The sequence below is a fragment of the Melanostigma gelatinosum genome (genome assembly GCF_949748355.1).
Source record: "Melanostigma gelatinosum genome assembly, chromosome: 4".
Lineage (NCBI taxonomy): Eukaryota > Metazoa > Chordata > Actinopteri > Perciformes > Zoarcidae > Melanostigma > Melanostigma gelatinosum.
In genome coordinates, this window is record NC_136637.1 from 28,572,706 (window position 1) to 28,588,603 (window position 15,898).

The 15,898-nt window shown below is 44.7% G+C and overlaps 3 protein-coding genes across 3 annotated transcripts; all 3 read right to left on the bottom strand.

The window, feature by feature from the left end:
- Positions 1-1,642: 1,642 nt before the first annotated feature.
- bsnd (barttin CLCNK type accessory subunit beta) lies at positions 1,643-2,823 on the bottom strand (the record flags this gene model as incomplete). The annotated part of the gene is made up of 3 exons (XM_079267284.1): positions 2,492-2,823; positions 2,304-2,365; positions 1,643-1,733 (listed from the first exon to the last, which is right to left on the bottom strand). Exons 1-3 carry the CDS (start codon positions 2,666-2,668, stop codon positions 1,643-1,645), a joined length of 330 nt encoding a protein of 109 aa, XP_079123410.1. The 5' UTR covers positions 2,669-2,823.
- Positions 2,824-3,054: 231 nt separating this feature from the next.
- LOC306776776 (uncharacterized protein) lies at positions 3,055-6,462 on the bottom strand. The gene is made up of 3 exons (XM_079267597.1): positions 6,351-6,462; positions 5,809-6,156; positions 3,055-4,084 (listed from the first exon to the last, which is right to left on the bottom strand). Exons 2-3 carry the CDS (start codon positions 6,072-6,074, stop codon positions 3,925-3,927), a joined length of 426 nt encoding a protein of 141 aa, XP_079123723.1. The 5' UTR covers positions 6,075-6,156; positions 6,351-6,462; the 3' UTR covers positions 3,055-3,924.
- Positions 6,463-10,661: 4,199 nt separating this feature from the next.
- Positions 10,662-14,943, bottom strand: LOC306776864 (uncharacterized protein; the record flags this gene model as incomplete). The annotated part of the gene is made up of 2 exons (XM_079267730.1): positions 10,662-11,178; positions 14,630-14,943. The coding sequence occupies 2 exons, from the start codon at positions 14,941-14,943 to the stop codon at positions 10,941-10,943; spliced, it is 552 nt and encodes a 183-aa protein (XP_079123856.1). The 3' UTR covers positions 10,662-10,940.
- Between the last annotated feature and the right edge of the window lie 955 nt (positions 14,944-15,898).

Here is a 15,898-nt window from a genome sequence, read left to right on the forward strand (position 1 = left end):
CTTCTGTGAAATCAGTTGCACAATGTGTTCTTCATGGCTCTTTGTCGAGTCTGAGAAAATAACCCTGATGACGTCATGTGCACACGTGATCCCGCGCAGAGCAAGAACATGACTTCCGATGGAGAGTTTCTGTTCTTTCAGTACTTTGTGCAGCTGCGCTCACAAACTGCTGTTGCACGCAGTCTGCAAACAATGCAGACAAACTGTACGCGTCATAGTCAGTCCTGGACTTTCACCTCAATCAACTCAATTGAACTTTGACCGTAAATATGTGACCACGACGGTGCACATCTGGCAGCATTGAGGAGGCAGAAGTTGTATGACTGACAGTTCACTGGAGAATAATGAAGTTCATTTACAGACACATTATCATGGTTTTATGATAAATATGTTTGCAAACAATTTCTTATTTACATACCCAGCAGTTATGAAGCAGCATTGATGTTCATTCGGAGTTTTGTTTCTGTTCATCTGACTCATAATAACAATAATATAAAAAGGGTGATGAAAGACTGTGAAAAACATTATTGAGTTGCATTCTGGGAATTGTAGGTCCAGTGTTTTAATGTTGATAGAGATTAAAAGTGAGGATATGTGTTGCACTGGTTTTGACCATTGTCTCTCGCAAGACCCCAAACCTTAAAGCTGCAAGAGGAACTTCCATTTAGTGTTGGTTCTGTTGGTCCCTGTGGACAAAAGTGGTGGTGTTCCTGAGCGCCAGAGTCCCTCTCATTCTACCGCAGCAGGAGGATCTGGGTCTGTCCACGGTGGACCGGTCTCTGCTGGAGGATCTGGGTCTGTCCACAGTGGACCGGTCTCTGCTGGAGTCTGAGCTGAAGGGGTTTCTGGTGAACCTGCATGAGTTCATCTGAGTTCACTCGAATCCAACTGTCGCAAATAGTTCACTGATTAAATCACTCTCAACAAAAGTTCTTAAATGTTGCTTGTTTCCAGGACAATGAACCTTTGTTTCTTAACAATGCATTTAGTACTTGACCTCTTTCTGTGCAGGGCTTGTATAAAGTCATGAATATGAGCTGTGACTTCAGTTATTACTGTTCCTGCTCTGCGTTGTGGAGTTTGGTTTTGCCGTTAAACGGTCGCTCTCTCGTTGCTTCTTAGCCGTTCCTTCCGTCTGTGCAGCCTCTGGTGTCGAGGAGAAGAGCGCACTGAGCAGAAGCGCCTTCGCGTGTTTGCTCGTAGCTCGCTCATCATCGGTGGAGTCTCACGCCACGGCGCCGAACACAAGTATAAATAAAGTCTGGTTCCCCAGAGAACCCCTATAATCTCATGATGGGGCCAAAAATGTGCCTTAATGGAATTAATGTCGGTCACTGCAGCGTCACTTACTGTCCCCCAGGAGCCCTAAACACACACACACGCACGCACGCATGCACGCACACACACACGCACGCACGCACGCACAATATTTCATTCAGTAAATAGTGCCATCCTCTGGAATATTAATGGAATACACATTCAACTTTATGAACAAATACAAAGTGACACAAAATGCACTTTTATTCGCTATAAAAAAAACAAAATTTGAAAAATGCACCAGAGGATCTCGTCGCTGTCCCGAGTGTGGTGGAGTGTTTGGATTGGACCAATGAGGACCGTGATGCTGGACCGGGTCCCTCCTTCACACCAGGTGCAATGTAGGACAGCTGTGGCTCGTCAGGGCTTCGGGAGGAAGTCTTTGGCCACAGAGCCTCTGCAGAGCCTCAGCATGCCTACAATCAAATCAAGAGGGGGGAGACGGAAATAGAAGGAAGGTTTTGCTGAGCATGCATGTCGGTTATCACAAACACTCACATGGAGGAGCTGAGCGGTTCAAACCTCCTTTTTCCACCCGCTGGCCACGATACTAAGCGAGACTCAGCGGCTTAATCACATCACTCTGGTGACCAACTCAGCTTCTCCTTTTTCAGTCACAAACCTTCAGACCTCCATCTCTCCTTTTGCTCTTCTACTCCACATGTTCCTCCCTCCGCTCCTCTGCTGCCAGAGCTACTCGATAATAAGATAAGATATATATTATAAGATCATAAAATCAGCATCTACAGTGTATTAGTGCAGATCTTTGGTCCCCGCAGACACATTACACAGCTGCTGTCGCCATGTTCGCCCACTCGATGATGGCTGAGCGTCCTGAGATCCACAGGCGGAACCGCAGGGAAGCATTAAGGCCTGAACGAATGGGGCCATTAGGACAGAGGTTGTGTGTGTGTGTGTGTGTGTGTGTGTGTGTGTGTGTGTGTGTGTGTGTGTGTGTGTGTGTGAGAGAGAGAGTGAGGCAGTACCTTGCTGCAGTAAACACCACGTCCTCTCGACTTTTCTCCTCAATCGCAGGAGCCAAAATGACCTGACAAACACACACTTTCCATTACCAAATCAATTTCGGTTGGGCAGCAAATCACAGGTTATTTCACTGTGTCTTTCTCCCCAACACACACACACACACACACACACACACAGAGTCTGTGTCTACCTTGGGATAGCACTGGCAGAGGCTCCACACAGTCCCGATACACACCATGGTGACGCCCAGCGCGCACATTGCGGCGTAGACGTGCGGCTGCTCCTGAGTCATGATGAAGAGGCCGACTGCCGCCACACACATCCCCGCCGCTATCAGCCCGTATCGATACGGTTTCCCCTCGACCATCGGTGCCACTGCTGCCGACGAATGAAGCTCTTATTCGTGTCAACTTTTAAAGAAAGAATCAAGCGCCTGTTGCAAAGCGAAGGGAAGGTTCGGTGGTGTTCTTGTGTCGGAAGCTTGAAGGCGACGGTGGAGAAAGCACAGTGAGGGTTCCACTCTGCTGGTTATTACAGCCTGCAGACAGCCCGCTCAGGTGTAAGGTTGCAGGTGTGCGTGCGTGCGTGTGTGTGTGTGTAGCCGATAGGTCACCTTGCCTCAAGCTGCTGGAAAAAAAGGAGACTCGCAACTGAGCTTTTTGTGCCGAGTGAGTGTTTATGTTTGCTTGGTTTGAACATGGTTTTAAATAATTCTGCAATTTCTCTTCTCCGCGTTCGAACTGTTGAAAAAGCGACCGTTTCTCAGTGCGCCACCGACCACAGAGAGCTCGGCGGCTGTTCAGCAACGAGTTTATAGTGACATCACAACAACAGAACAGTGGACATGGATACAGAGCCGTGGCGTCGTCAACATTATGCCGTCACTGGTTAAGGCACTTTGCATTGCAGCAAGCTGTCGATGAGCAAAGACAGAAAAGAGTGCAGCCCATCGACCGTGTCTAAAGATGGACGACATAATGTATGAAGAAGGAAAACAACATGAGTGCATTTTACAACTTTTAGGACTTAATTATTGAAATAAGTTCTATTTATGGGAAAGTTCATGGGAAAAACTCTTTTTGGGCGTCATGTGACGGAACCTGGATTGTAGACAGCTGCCTAAAAGTGAAGGCAGAACATCGTGATCGCCCCCTGGTGGCTGGCTGCAGTTGACGTCATAAAGGATTGGTTCAGACGGGAAACCGGTACCGCGGCTCCACCGCGTCACCACTGCGCCGACTCAAAAGCGCAAGATGGCAGCTCCTTCATGGGGATATTTTGGAGACGCGTCGTCCATCAGGGCTATGTTGCCGATACAAAGAGCAGCTGTGAAGCGGTGAGGAAAGTTCTTCTCGCTTGATGAAGAGTGCTCTGCAGCCACAGTAGTAGGTCACAAAAATCCACATTCGCAGCCAAACCGCTGACGCAAATCCACTAACGTGATTATAAAAGTTACAGAATGCTGGTTCTCAAGAAAAGGCCGTTAGTGTAGAGAGCGGAGCGGTTCTTCGTCTTCAACCCGCCGCAGTGTCTCGCTGCTGCTTGGCTTGTGTTCGGGTTCAGAGCAGCTGTCTTTAAGGCACAGAGGAGCACCGACTGCACGAAGTCCGGCAGAGCGAGAGGCTAAAGCTGCTCGCTGTGCTCCTGGCTCTTCATCACGGTGTCGTAGGATGGGGGCGGCTCCATGGTCCAGGGCGGGGGGGTGGATGGGAGCGAGGGTTCAGGCTCCGGCGCTCCGGCGACAGAGTCCTCCGACATCTCCCGGCGAACTCGGTCCAACCTCCTGGAGAGAGAGAGAGAGAGAGAGAGAGAGAGAGAGAGAGAGAGAGAGAGAGAGAGAGAGAGAGAGAGAGAGAGAGAGAGAGAGAGAGAGAGAGAGAGAGAGAGAGAGAGAGAGAGAGAGAGAGAGAGAGAGAGAGAGAGAGAGAGAGAGAGAATGACAAGTGTACTAAACCGCTTTTCAGTGCTTACACTTCAACTCCTTTCAGTGTTTTCATTGACACTGTAACTTCTATGAGTGCTTACGCTCCAGCTGGCGTCACGCTTCTTTAATTGTGTCTTATATTTCACCAGCTGACACTTCAGATCTGTCACTTCAGCTGTCAGTCGACTTCAATGATTTCTTTCCATCCACCACTTCAACGTGTCCTCATACGAGGGTTCGTATGATATTTTACGGAAAGTTATTTTATTTTTCACGTGTTCTCCGTTGAATGTCCAGCAACACGAGCGGCCACTTTACCTGCAGCGCAGTGTTCAGGGAAAAGGACTCCTGCGGTTCAACAGTATTCCACTGGTGGTCGACTGGTGAAGCTGCGTTTGTCCACGCAGCGTTTTCCTCCATCGGGAAGAAGCGCTGGCTTCATCCCGACTTCCTTTCAGTGATCACACTTAAACACTTCAAGTGTTTTCAGCAGAAACACTTCAACTGATTGTCAACTTCTTTCAACATTAAAGCTCAACTCCTTTCATGGCTTTCACTTGAACCGATTACATAACATCTCACACTTCAACTGCTTTCAGCACTTAGACTGTAATTTAAAATTCAAGCGCTGTCGGTTCTCACAATTCCGGTACTTTCTTTTATCCTTCCACGATGTAAGAACACCGTCTTCTACTCCTTCAGCTATTCCAAACACATTTATCCCGGCATTCCCGGTTTTATTCCATCATCCTCTAACGAGAAACATTTGTCAGGTGGTTTTCGGGTCGGTGATACGGATCAGTCTGCGTGCTGTTCCGTGTCTGCCGGTAGAGGAACTCCTCGTGATGGATGCTGCTGCTGGCGTCTCTGTTTCTCGGTGCCGGACAAAGAGCAGACGCGTCTCGTGTGATCCTGCAGCCCGTCGTAGATCACCTCAGACACACGCACGAGTGCTGTTTTCTCCATGAACTACTTCTCCGATCAATCCACAATAATCCACGCTTTCCAATTATTGGTGTCACAAGTCCAGTGTTTTTAAGATCCTAATTTGGTTCCTGCTCTTTTACAAACTGTGCGATGTGACCGAGGTGTTGAGATCTGTTCAACAACAACAACCCGACCGTTTGTCAGCTCGGCGCCCCGGACGCTGTGCTCTGGTATTTGTCTTCATGCTCGTTTATTTATCTTGAACAACAGAAGGGGGAAGCCGGGAACGTTCTTTGCTTCCAATGTTTAGGACAGCAGGGTTTGTTTATCGAAAAAGGTTATTTTTGCCCCCCCGCCCAGAGGCACTCAGCAGCATGTGTGCTGCTGTCAATCACCGTGTAGCCCCGCCCTAAAGCATACCCTGCTTTATGGTCTGTTTGATAACCCTGTATTGAAGACTTCATTTCCTCATAGACTTCTATACAACCAGAGGAGTCGCCCCCTGATGGACATTAGAGAGACTGCAGGCTTAAGACACTTCCGCATTATCTTCACTAGGCGGAACCAGAGGTTGTCGCCTGGTCCAAACACTGGGGGGACGGTCTGTCTACCCCCCCCTCCCCCCGTCTTCTGTCACACTTTTATGACATGCCTACCTTTGTATAGCCAGGGCCTGCTGCGGGCTGAAGCGGGTGCCCGTGCGGGGGTGCAGGAGGGAGTGTCCGGGCACTGCCACCTGGAGGTTCTTCATGGCCACGCAGATTCCACTGACCAGCAGGGCCACGCCCCCCATGCCCAGGAACATCCCGAGTGCAAACAGCGGGGCCGACTGATGGGCCAGGCCCACGACCAGGGCCACGACCCCCCCAGCGGTCATCAGCACGATGCCCAGGCAGAGCAGCATGCCCCGGGGGAACGGCATCTCCGGAGCACCCCTGCTGCCTCCTCTGAATGAATTCACGCCTTGCAGCTACAGCTGCACCTCAGCAGCAGCAGCAGCCAGTCTGCAGGAGAGGAGACTAGAGGCATCAGATACACAGCATCCGTGTGCGTGTGTGTGTCTAAGTGTGTGTGTGTGTGTGTGTGATGTGATCAGAAGCAAAAGGAAGCTGACACCAGAGGGAATAACACGGATATGCAACACGTAAATCATCCCGGTGCGTCTGTGCCAATAAGCATCGCTCCTCTCTGTCTGTACCTGATAGGAAGTCGCGGTTTGGAGCTCGACTCAGCCGCTGCGTGGGCTGAAAGCTTCACCATCTCTTTTCTCCTCTTCATCAACTTTCCCTCCGCTCCGTGTGGCTTCTCCCCTGAAGAAGAAACTCAGAAAGCAGCTCCGGTGCTGCGCCCTCCCCGCCTCCGCCGCCTCCGCCGCCTCCGCCGCGCCTCTCTCTCTCTCGCTGCTCCTCTTTGCGTTGTTCTCCCCGCAGCAGAAGAAGCATATCCGGCTTTGGAGTGATTACGACGACGAAAATCTGAAGTAGAGGAGTTGGTGTCGCATGCGCGCCGGGCGCTGTTTGGGTTTCATGCAGCAGCAGCAGCAGCAGTGTGAGGAAGTGTTTTTATTTCGTGTTCTGAGAGGAAGGGTTTCCAGTGACGAGGCATGGAGAGCAGGGCGGGCTGAACACTGTCACGTTGCTTCTGTCTGGGCCAAGCTGTGTGCACAACGGGAGAATAACAGTTTGTTGTGTTAAAACGAGATTATGAATGAGCTGGAGAGGTTCGCTCACAAGTCACGAGCCTTCATTTGGACAGCTGATCACATTATATCACATTACTCATGATTATCTATCACAAATAATCTTTTTTTGCAAAATCACCAAGGCTCAACCCACAATATCGATCCAATGTTGATATTAAGCTGTTTGGAAAAACACATCATATTTGATGTTATTATATTTGATTTGTTTCCCTGAAGCTCTCGGTCGCTCTTTAACATCTTAAATCTGTAAATGTACCCTTAAATATCCATTTAACAATTATATTCCTACTATCATTAAAGGAATGAAATAAAAATAAATAAAGTTCTCCCACTTTGGCATTAAAAAGACCAGAAAAAAAGACTTCAGTAAAAACAAAACCAGACAGTACAATAATGATGCTTGTTTCTTTTTTGAAAACTCAAATATATTTTATGAGCCACTCTTTTTCTATCGTGTTCTGTGTAAATCTCTTCTGAAATACAATATATTTGCAGAACTGTTATTCTCTCCTGCTCCTTCATATTCCAACCTACCATTTTGCTAAATGTTTTCTAGCAAATATGGATCAGTCTTTGTGTATGAAGTGTAATTCTGTGCACAGCAGGGATGTGTGTGGTTTCTGCCTTTCAACCCTGACTGGGATTCTCTCTCGCTGTAAATATCAGAACAAACAGACCTGAACCACTGGATCAGGTTAATTTAGACCACAAAATATACTTAATGTTGCCAAACAAAAGCCCAGGGTTATTTACCACGGCAATGGCCAATGAGTGATATTCACTGATTTATTAAATAAAGTTGAATACACACATTAAAAAAACATGGTGCAGGATTGTCCAAGAGGAAAGCCCATCAGTCATGGAAGCATGCATATTCAAACAGTTCCAAACAACATCCTGTGATTCATATCAGCTTTCCTGTTGCAGCAGAGTGTGTGTGTGTGTGTGTGTGTGTGTGTGTGTGTGTGTGTGTGTGTGTGTGTGTGTGTGTGTGTGTGTGTGTGTGTGTGTGTGTGTGTGTGTGTGTGTGTGTGTGTGTGTGTGTGTGTGTGTGTGTGTCTGAGAGAAGCCATTCGTCCTTGTGCTGTCAAAGATAACAATATTTGTGGTGGTCCTTTCAGTGCAGCATCTTATTTCAGAGGTGGTGAAGGCTGCTGGACTCGTTCTTCACACAAATAATTCAGTATAACAGTCGTGTGAAGGCTGACATTACACTTACCCTTCATGCATCCTGTGAAAAATAAATAAAACACGGTCTAATGCGTGGCAGAAGAAGACTGGTATTTAAAAAAAAATAATAATTCAAGGAACATTCTTGTGTTTTTGCATATTTTACATCATTAAAAAATGATGGTGCATACTTAGATTTTTGTGCATTTTTATTTATAACTATTAATTTCATGAAGGTATGAAAATCAGCTTGCAGATATACAAGATTGCACGAAGGAAGCAAACCATCGCAGCGATCATCACATCACCGTTATTCCTTTAATTACTTGTCATTAACAAAGATTATACATTACACTCATTTGGTGCATGTTTTTGTGAGTCTGGTCCTCGTGGGAATTCTCTGAGATGCAATATTTCAACATTTGAGAGATGGCTGCCAAATTTTCCTCCCACAGCCTCCATGGTTGACTCTTCACATTTGAGATTCCCACCAGCACTCGAATGTCTCGTACTGAAGGAGTTTTACATAAATGAATGATTTTACTCTGATGAATTAACTTCCCCAAACCAGTCCAGCGCCTCTGCAAGTTGATTTGCACTTTCAATTGAAATGTGTCGATATCAACGGAAGTCTGTAAAGAAAATTATATTGTGAAAATAATGTACCGTAAGTATGCAAGAATAAAGTACGCAAAACCACTGATATGAGCCTTTAAAATGGCCGTGTTGCCAGTGAGCTGCTGTGGAAAAGCTCACATGGTCAGACGAGTCGTCGTTCCCCTGCTGACTACATGTGTGGCACGCAAACTAAAATAAAAACGTCTACGGATCTGAGCGCTAAAGTGAATTATCATCGTATCCTGCAATGAAGCATCACTGCATTGTGTCATAGACGAGGAAACAAAAAAGAAAGTTGTCCTCGGCAGTCACCAGGGGGAATCCCACTGAAGAGGATTATCCAGAGCTATTGATCTGAAACTGCAGCCTGGATTCCCTGTGTGCTTCTGTACCAATGTAAGCGATACCTTAAAACGGATAGTTCCGATTTTTCTGAAGTACTTATCCGTGTGTTACCTATATGGAGTTTGGGGGAACAGACTGGCGTACCATGACTTTAGTGTTTTAAGGGGTTAGTTCAGATTCACCAAAGTCATTTTAACACAAACAAACCAGATCAAGGCAGCGGCAGACCAGCAGCTTCTGTGTTCTGTGTGAAATAACTGTTTTTGTGGAGTCTGGTGGCTTTGAAGAGAGAGCAGAGATAACGGCTTCACTTCCCATCATAGAGGGCTGTCTGATGGCCACAGACTGTTTATAAGAAGTGGACGTAGTCACCGTCACGTCACCCATTGGTTTGTGGACTGCTGTTTTGCAGCCTTGACTTTGCCATTTTGGACGTCGCCATCTTGGATTTAGCCAACGCCATGTTTTTGTTGTTGCAACCAGTTAGCGAAAGTGACCATTTGGACTGCAGTGGAGATATGGAGAGACCCGGTTTACGGCTCTGGTAGCAACAGAGACCTGTCAATCACAAGGTAGCCCCGCCCTAAAGCATCCCCTGCTTTATGGTCTGTTTGACTCTAAATGGACCATAATTTACTAAATTAAACTCATGCTGTATTGAAGAAGACTTGAAAGTAGAGATTGAGACATAAACTCATGTTTACAATGTTTACTGAGGGAATAAATCAAGAGAGAAGTAGAGTCATTTTCTCATAGACTTCTATACAACCAGAGGAGTCGCCCCCTGGTGGACACTAGAGAGAATTCAGCTTTAACGCATGAAGCTTCGGCTTCACTTTTCTTCTTCAATATTCTGAATATAACGTACACGTCAATTGACAATGATTTTTTTAAGTGTCCAAAATACGTCCACAGCAGTACGCTGCTTTTCTCTTGTGCTGCTACTCGTCTGTTTCTCCAAACTCCGTCTACCGTCGGTAATACACCGACTATGAAGAAGTCACAAAACCTTCCCTTTAATCGAGACCACGGTTAGGATCAGCAGCTTACTATAAAGCTTATTGCATCAGTATCCTTTGCAAAGCACTTTTGTGACTGCACCAGAAAAATAAGCATGTATTATTATTATTTTCTTTATTTTAATTCCAATTAAATACAATGAATAAAGACAATGTGGGACCAGGGTTCCACAATACATTTTGTCAGCTACCAAGTAGCAGAAGCTAATTGACCGACTGCCTGTAAAGAGATATATTACACTTTTTAGAAAATACACACTGTCTTGCCAAGCAAATAAGATACTTCAAAGATGTCTAGCGTAATTCAATCCAATAAGTGATTCAAAGTTAAGGGTTAACCACGGGTACGATTAGAAAAGGAGGACACCAAAACAGGCTTTGTCCCTTGTTTTACGTCCACATGGCTGATCCGACATTATTTTTATTCTTCTGTGTAAAGAATCTGCTGCTCTAAGTCGGTGAACGTCACAGCTGTTTGTTTAAATTAATCTCCTTTGGTATGAATGGATGTGTGCTCGATGTGTTTGGTCTGTGTTAGCTTAGCATAAAGGCTGGCAGTCACTGTGACTTGCAAAATAAATAAATTGTCCAGTCCATAAACTCCCACTAAAACCACGACTTGTCATTCTTTTTACACTTTTTTCATTTTGGGTGCTTTATTTAGTTCTGCTATGGCTGAAATCGGTGTGTTGTACTTTTCATTTTCTCCATACATGTAGATATGCGTTTACACCTGCATTGTGATTACAGGAAACTTGGGGAAAGCATGCTAGGACCCACTGGCCATCAGAAAGAAGCATGCTTCAAGTGTTTGATCGAGTCTGTTGCCGTCAGAGGACAGCTATTGCAGAGTCTGAGTAAAAGCCCCCCCGTTATGACTATTTATCTTCCGGTCTGGTGCACAGAGAGCTGGGGGCGTCCGTATCGTCCAGCGTCACACCTCAAAGCTGATCTCTCTTGACCGTCCAAACAGGGGCTCCGTCGCCAGGTGTGTGTCCGAGTATGCGCGCCGCAGGTGTGTCGAGCTGCACGTGGTCTTGATGGCGACCTCGTAGGGAGGCGGGGGTTCCTGCCACAGAGGAGGGTGCGGTGACGGACTGAAACCACCAGGGTCCATGGGAGGGTAGTCGAATTCCTCACCACGAGCACCGTGCCTGTGGCGCTCCATCGTCCTGCACCCGAGAACACAGCGGCAGAGAAAACAAATGATGTGAAAACAATCTCGTGGAAACACAAGTACGGTATAGTTGTTGGCGGTTGGAGAGATCAGATGATAGCAGATGGAGTCGAGTTCTGTCCGTAGTTGTGTTTCCTGACAAATACGGGATGGCAGTGTTGGGTTTCACAGAGGTATAATGGACCTATTGGCTGTAACACTGAGGTATAATGGACCTATTGGCTGTAATACTGAGGTATAATGAACCTATTGGCTGTAACACTGAGGTATAATGGATTGGCTGTGCCAGAAGATAAAAAGCTTTTGAATTACAGTCTGCAGAATCTTTGGATTACAGCAGCACTAGCTCCTGAATCCTACTTCGTTAAAGGATAAGTTTGACATCTGGGAAATACATGCATTCATTGTCTTGCTGAGAGTTAGACGAAAAGATCGATACCACTCTTGTTTACGCACGAGACAACGGGCCTCTGAGCGCAGACAGGGAGCAAAACAAACTGACTTTATCGTTGTTTAGCCTTTAGAAAGTGTTGTTGTTGTTTCGTGTCTCATTGTAGTTCGTTATGTCTCTTTGTGGTTGTTTGTGTCTCTTTGTAGTCATGAGTCTCTTTGTAGTCATGAGTCTCTTTGTATTTGGTTTGTGTCTCTTTGTAGTCATGAGTCTCTTTGTAGTAGCCTTGTGTCTCTTTGTGGTAGTTTTGTATCTCGTCGTATTCATTTTGAACCTCTTTGTTGTTGCTTTGTGTCTTGTAGTTATTTAGAGTCTCTTTGTAGTTGTGTGTCTCTTTGTGGTAGTTTAGAGTATTTTTGTGTTGTTTCGTGTCTTTGTGGTAGTTTTGAGTATTTTTGTGTTGTTTCGTGTGTCTTTGTGGTAGTTTTGAGTCTTTTTGTGTTGTTTCGTGTGTCTTTGTGGTAGTTTTGAGTCTTTTTGTGTTGTTTCGTGTGTCTTTGTGGTAGTTTTGAGTATTTTTGTGTTGTTTCGTGTGTCTTTGTGGTAGTTTTGAGTCTTTTTGTGTTGTTTCGTGTGTCTTTGTGGTAGTTTTGAGTATTTTTGTGTTGTTTCGTGTCTTTGTGGTAGTTTTGAGTCTTTTTGTGTTGTTTCGTGTGTCTTTGTGGTAGTTTTGAGTCTTTTTGTGTTGTTTCGTGTGTCTTTGTGGTAGTTTTGAGTCTTTTTGTGTTGTTTCGCGTCTCTTTGTGGTAGTTTTGTATCTCGTCGTATTCATTTTGAACCTCTTTGTTGTTGCTTTGTGTCTTGTAGTTATTTTGAGTCTCTTTGTAGTCGTGTGTCTCTTTGTGGTAGTTTTGAGTCTTTTTGTGTTGTTTCGTGTGTCTTTGTGGTAGTTTTGAGTCTTTTTGTGTTGTTTCGTGTGTCTTTGTGGTAGTTTTGAGTCTTTTTGTGTTGTTTCGTGTCTTTGTGGTAGTTTTGTATCTCGTCGTATTAATTTTGAACCTCTTTGTTGTTGCTTTGTGTCTTGTAGTTATTTAGAGTATCTTTGTAGTTGTGTGTCTCTTTGTGGTAGTTTTGAGTCTTTTTGTGTTGTTTCGTGTGTCTTTGTGGTAGTTTTGAGTATTTTTGTGTTGTTTTGTGTGTCTTTGTGGTAGTTTTGAGTATTTTTGTGTTGTTTCATGTGTCTTTGTGGTAGTTTTGAGTATTTTTGTGTTGTTTCGTGTGTCTTTGTGGTAGTTTTGAGTATTTTTGTGCTGTTTTATGTGTCTTTGTGGTAGTTTTGAGTATTTCTGTGTTGTTTCGTGTGTCTTTGTGGTAGTTTTGAGTCTTTTTGTGTTGTTTCGTGTCTTTGTGGTAGTTTTGAGTCTTTTTGTGTTGTTTCGTGTGTCTTTGTGGTAGTTTTGAGTCTTTTTGTGTTGTTTCGTGTGTCTTTGTGGTAGTTTTGAGTCTTTTTGTGTTGTTTCGTGTGTCTTTGTGGTAGTTTTGAGTCTTTTTGTGTTGTTTCGTGTGTCTTTGTGGTAGTTTTGAGTCTTTTTGTGTTGTTTCGTGTGTCTTTGTGGTAGTTTTGTGTCTTTTTGTGTTGTTTCGCGTGTCTTTGTGGTAGTTTTGTATCTCGTCGTATTCATTTTGAACCTCTTTGTTGTTGCTTTGTGTCTCTTTCAGGTAATTGTTTGTCTCTTTGTGGTCATTTAGAGTCTCTTTGTGGTTGTTTTGCCCCTTTTCATAATCACTGTAAGACTATTTGGTCTATTTGTGTCTTTTTGCAGCTGTTTTACATCTCTTTGGAGTTGTTTTGGTCTGTTTTGTCTCTTTGCAGTATTTTTATGTTCCGTTGTGTTTATTTTGAGCCTCCTTCTAGTTGGTGTGTGTCTCTTTGAGTGATATTTTGTAGGGGAAGACTAGGGGGGCCTCTGACTTTTTGGGCCCCATGGCCTGTTGGTGAGCTCAATTCTCCTGCCATGATTTTGCGGAGCAGTATAAAGCTACCTACTGCAGCCTCTTAGCTTAGCATAAAGACTGGAAATTGGGTGAATCAGCTAGCCTTGCTCTGTCCAAAGGTAACCAGACAAGAAATAGACAGTTTTTGTAATAGCATACTAACATACTTTTATATTAGGTCAAATGAAGTATGTTGTGCGTTCCGACTGCATAATATATGGATTTTGTGTACGTGAAACGTAAATTAGAAATAAATGAATATTGTCTTCGGTATTTTCTTTTCACATAACATCACACAATGATGATTGCTGTGCAATATGTATGTTCAGGTTGTCAAATGTCAAGTCTCTATTTGATCATGTGATGATACGATACCATGGTGTGTGTGTGTGTGTGTGTGTGTGTGTGTGTGTGTGTGTGTGTGTGTGTGTGTGTGTGTGTGTGTGTCATATTGAGTAACTACCAGGCCTACTCTGGGGCCCGTCGTGACTACTTTACGTCACTGTTTAGCGTACAGACATGAAAGTGATATTAACTTGTTTCACCGAACGTTCGCCAAGAAAGCAAATAAGTTTATTTCCTAAAATGTCAATCGATTTCTTTAAGTTTCTTTTTTGTCGTGATCGTATTTAGATGCTGTGTATCTCGCCTGTTGTGGGCGCTGTTGAATTGGATACTACCAAGAAAGGGCTGTGTCATCAAGGGCTGAACACGTCCATATTTGACCAGAATTAAGAAGAAATAAAATGAAAGTAGACTTTTCTCTTGAAACGGTGCAGTTGTTGGCGTCTTTGTGCAAACCGCTTATGAACAGGTGTATCTCTAAAGGACCCTGAATAATAATAATAATGTAGTGGACAGTAACAGTGTGTAGGGCCTTTATCAAAACTGATCTTTGGGTTAAATAAACTGGTTTTCCATACAAATACAGGGCAGAAAAATCCATGTAATACACTTTATTATATATGAAGTCTTATTTTCTGGCTTCAAGATAAAATTGTCCATACTTACAAATAATTGAACTGTGCAAAACAGTAATGAATCTTATTTTTCAACCCACCTCGGCAGAAACACCGACTGGGATTCTGGGAAGCGGCTCCCCGGGGGTGTGAAGAGGGCATGGCCGCCGAAGTTGGGGTAGTCGTACGGATAATGTGGACACTCTGGGTCGAACTCCCGGTGGTTGTAGTTGGCGGCACTTTTGCTGTTCATTGCCCAGAACAGCCCCAGGATGAGCATGACCACCCCGAGCACCACGCAGCAGAGGGAGAACGCCTGCAGGCGGCTCTGGGACGAGGCCAGGAAGGCTGTGGAGCCCCCGGTCGCGATGAGGAAGGCTCCGATGAAGATTGTTCCGTGGTGCAGGGAAGGCATCCTCCTGCAGGACATCGACTGTTTTCCTGAGGTTAACTTTCAAGGCTGTGACCGGCTGGATGGTGATGCTGACACTGACCATCAACAAAAAGATTTACTCCACAGTTACAGAAGTCCTGAGGTAAAAAAAGAAAAATAATCTCCTTAAATCTTACTTATTTGTTCCCATAATTTCCATCTCCCAGACAACAGCTGATCATAAAGTGTTAGTCCTCACGCTGTAGATCTCCAGCTCGTGGGTAAAAGTGTTAAAATGAGTTGTTTTGTCTGAAAAAAAGAAAAAAGAAAGCGGTGAAGGCTTTGATGCGCATCAGGACTGGCTGTGTTTATCATCAGGGCAGATGGACAAGAGGACGGCAGAGCCCATTAAGAAATCTTTACTGGCGCCCCACCCTCCCTCTGTCTAATGTGTCTGAGGGGTGTGTGTGTGTGTGTGTGTGTGTGTTTGTGTGTGTGTTTGTGTGTGTGTGTGTGTGAGAGAGAGACAGCAATTCTCTAAACATAAATGGATATATTGGGCAAGAGATAGAGTGGAATTTAGGCCTACATTCTTGCTGTTGTTGCCTCATTGTGTCAGGTTACAACATTCAAACAGAAAAAATTGTTGAATGTTTGGCAGTTGAGTTTATTTGCAAGCCAGTGACAGAAAATCTGCTTTGATATGACTGATTGGGACGTTCAAAGTTTTAACCAACAGCAGTGTTTATTTATTTCTGCCCCGTGCAATCAATATTAATTTGACACGGTAGACTAAACTAAATAAATAAATCACAGCAAGTATTTTGACAGAGTAGTGCTATTTTAGTTCCAGAGGAGGAATCGGTAAGTGTGCAACTGTATGTTACGGATACACACAGAGGCAGTTGAGAGAAACCTGAGTCTAAAGGTTAATTCTTGTGTTTTCCAGTATCTTTGATTAATAACTGAATCCAGGATTTTACATCTATCTGCAAAG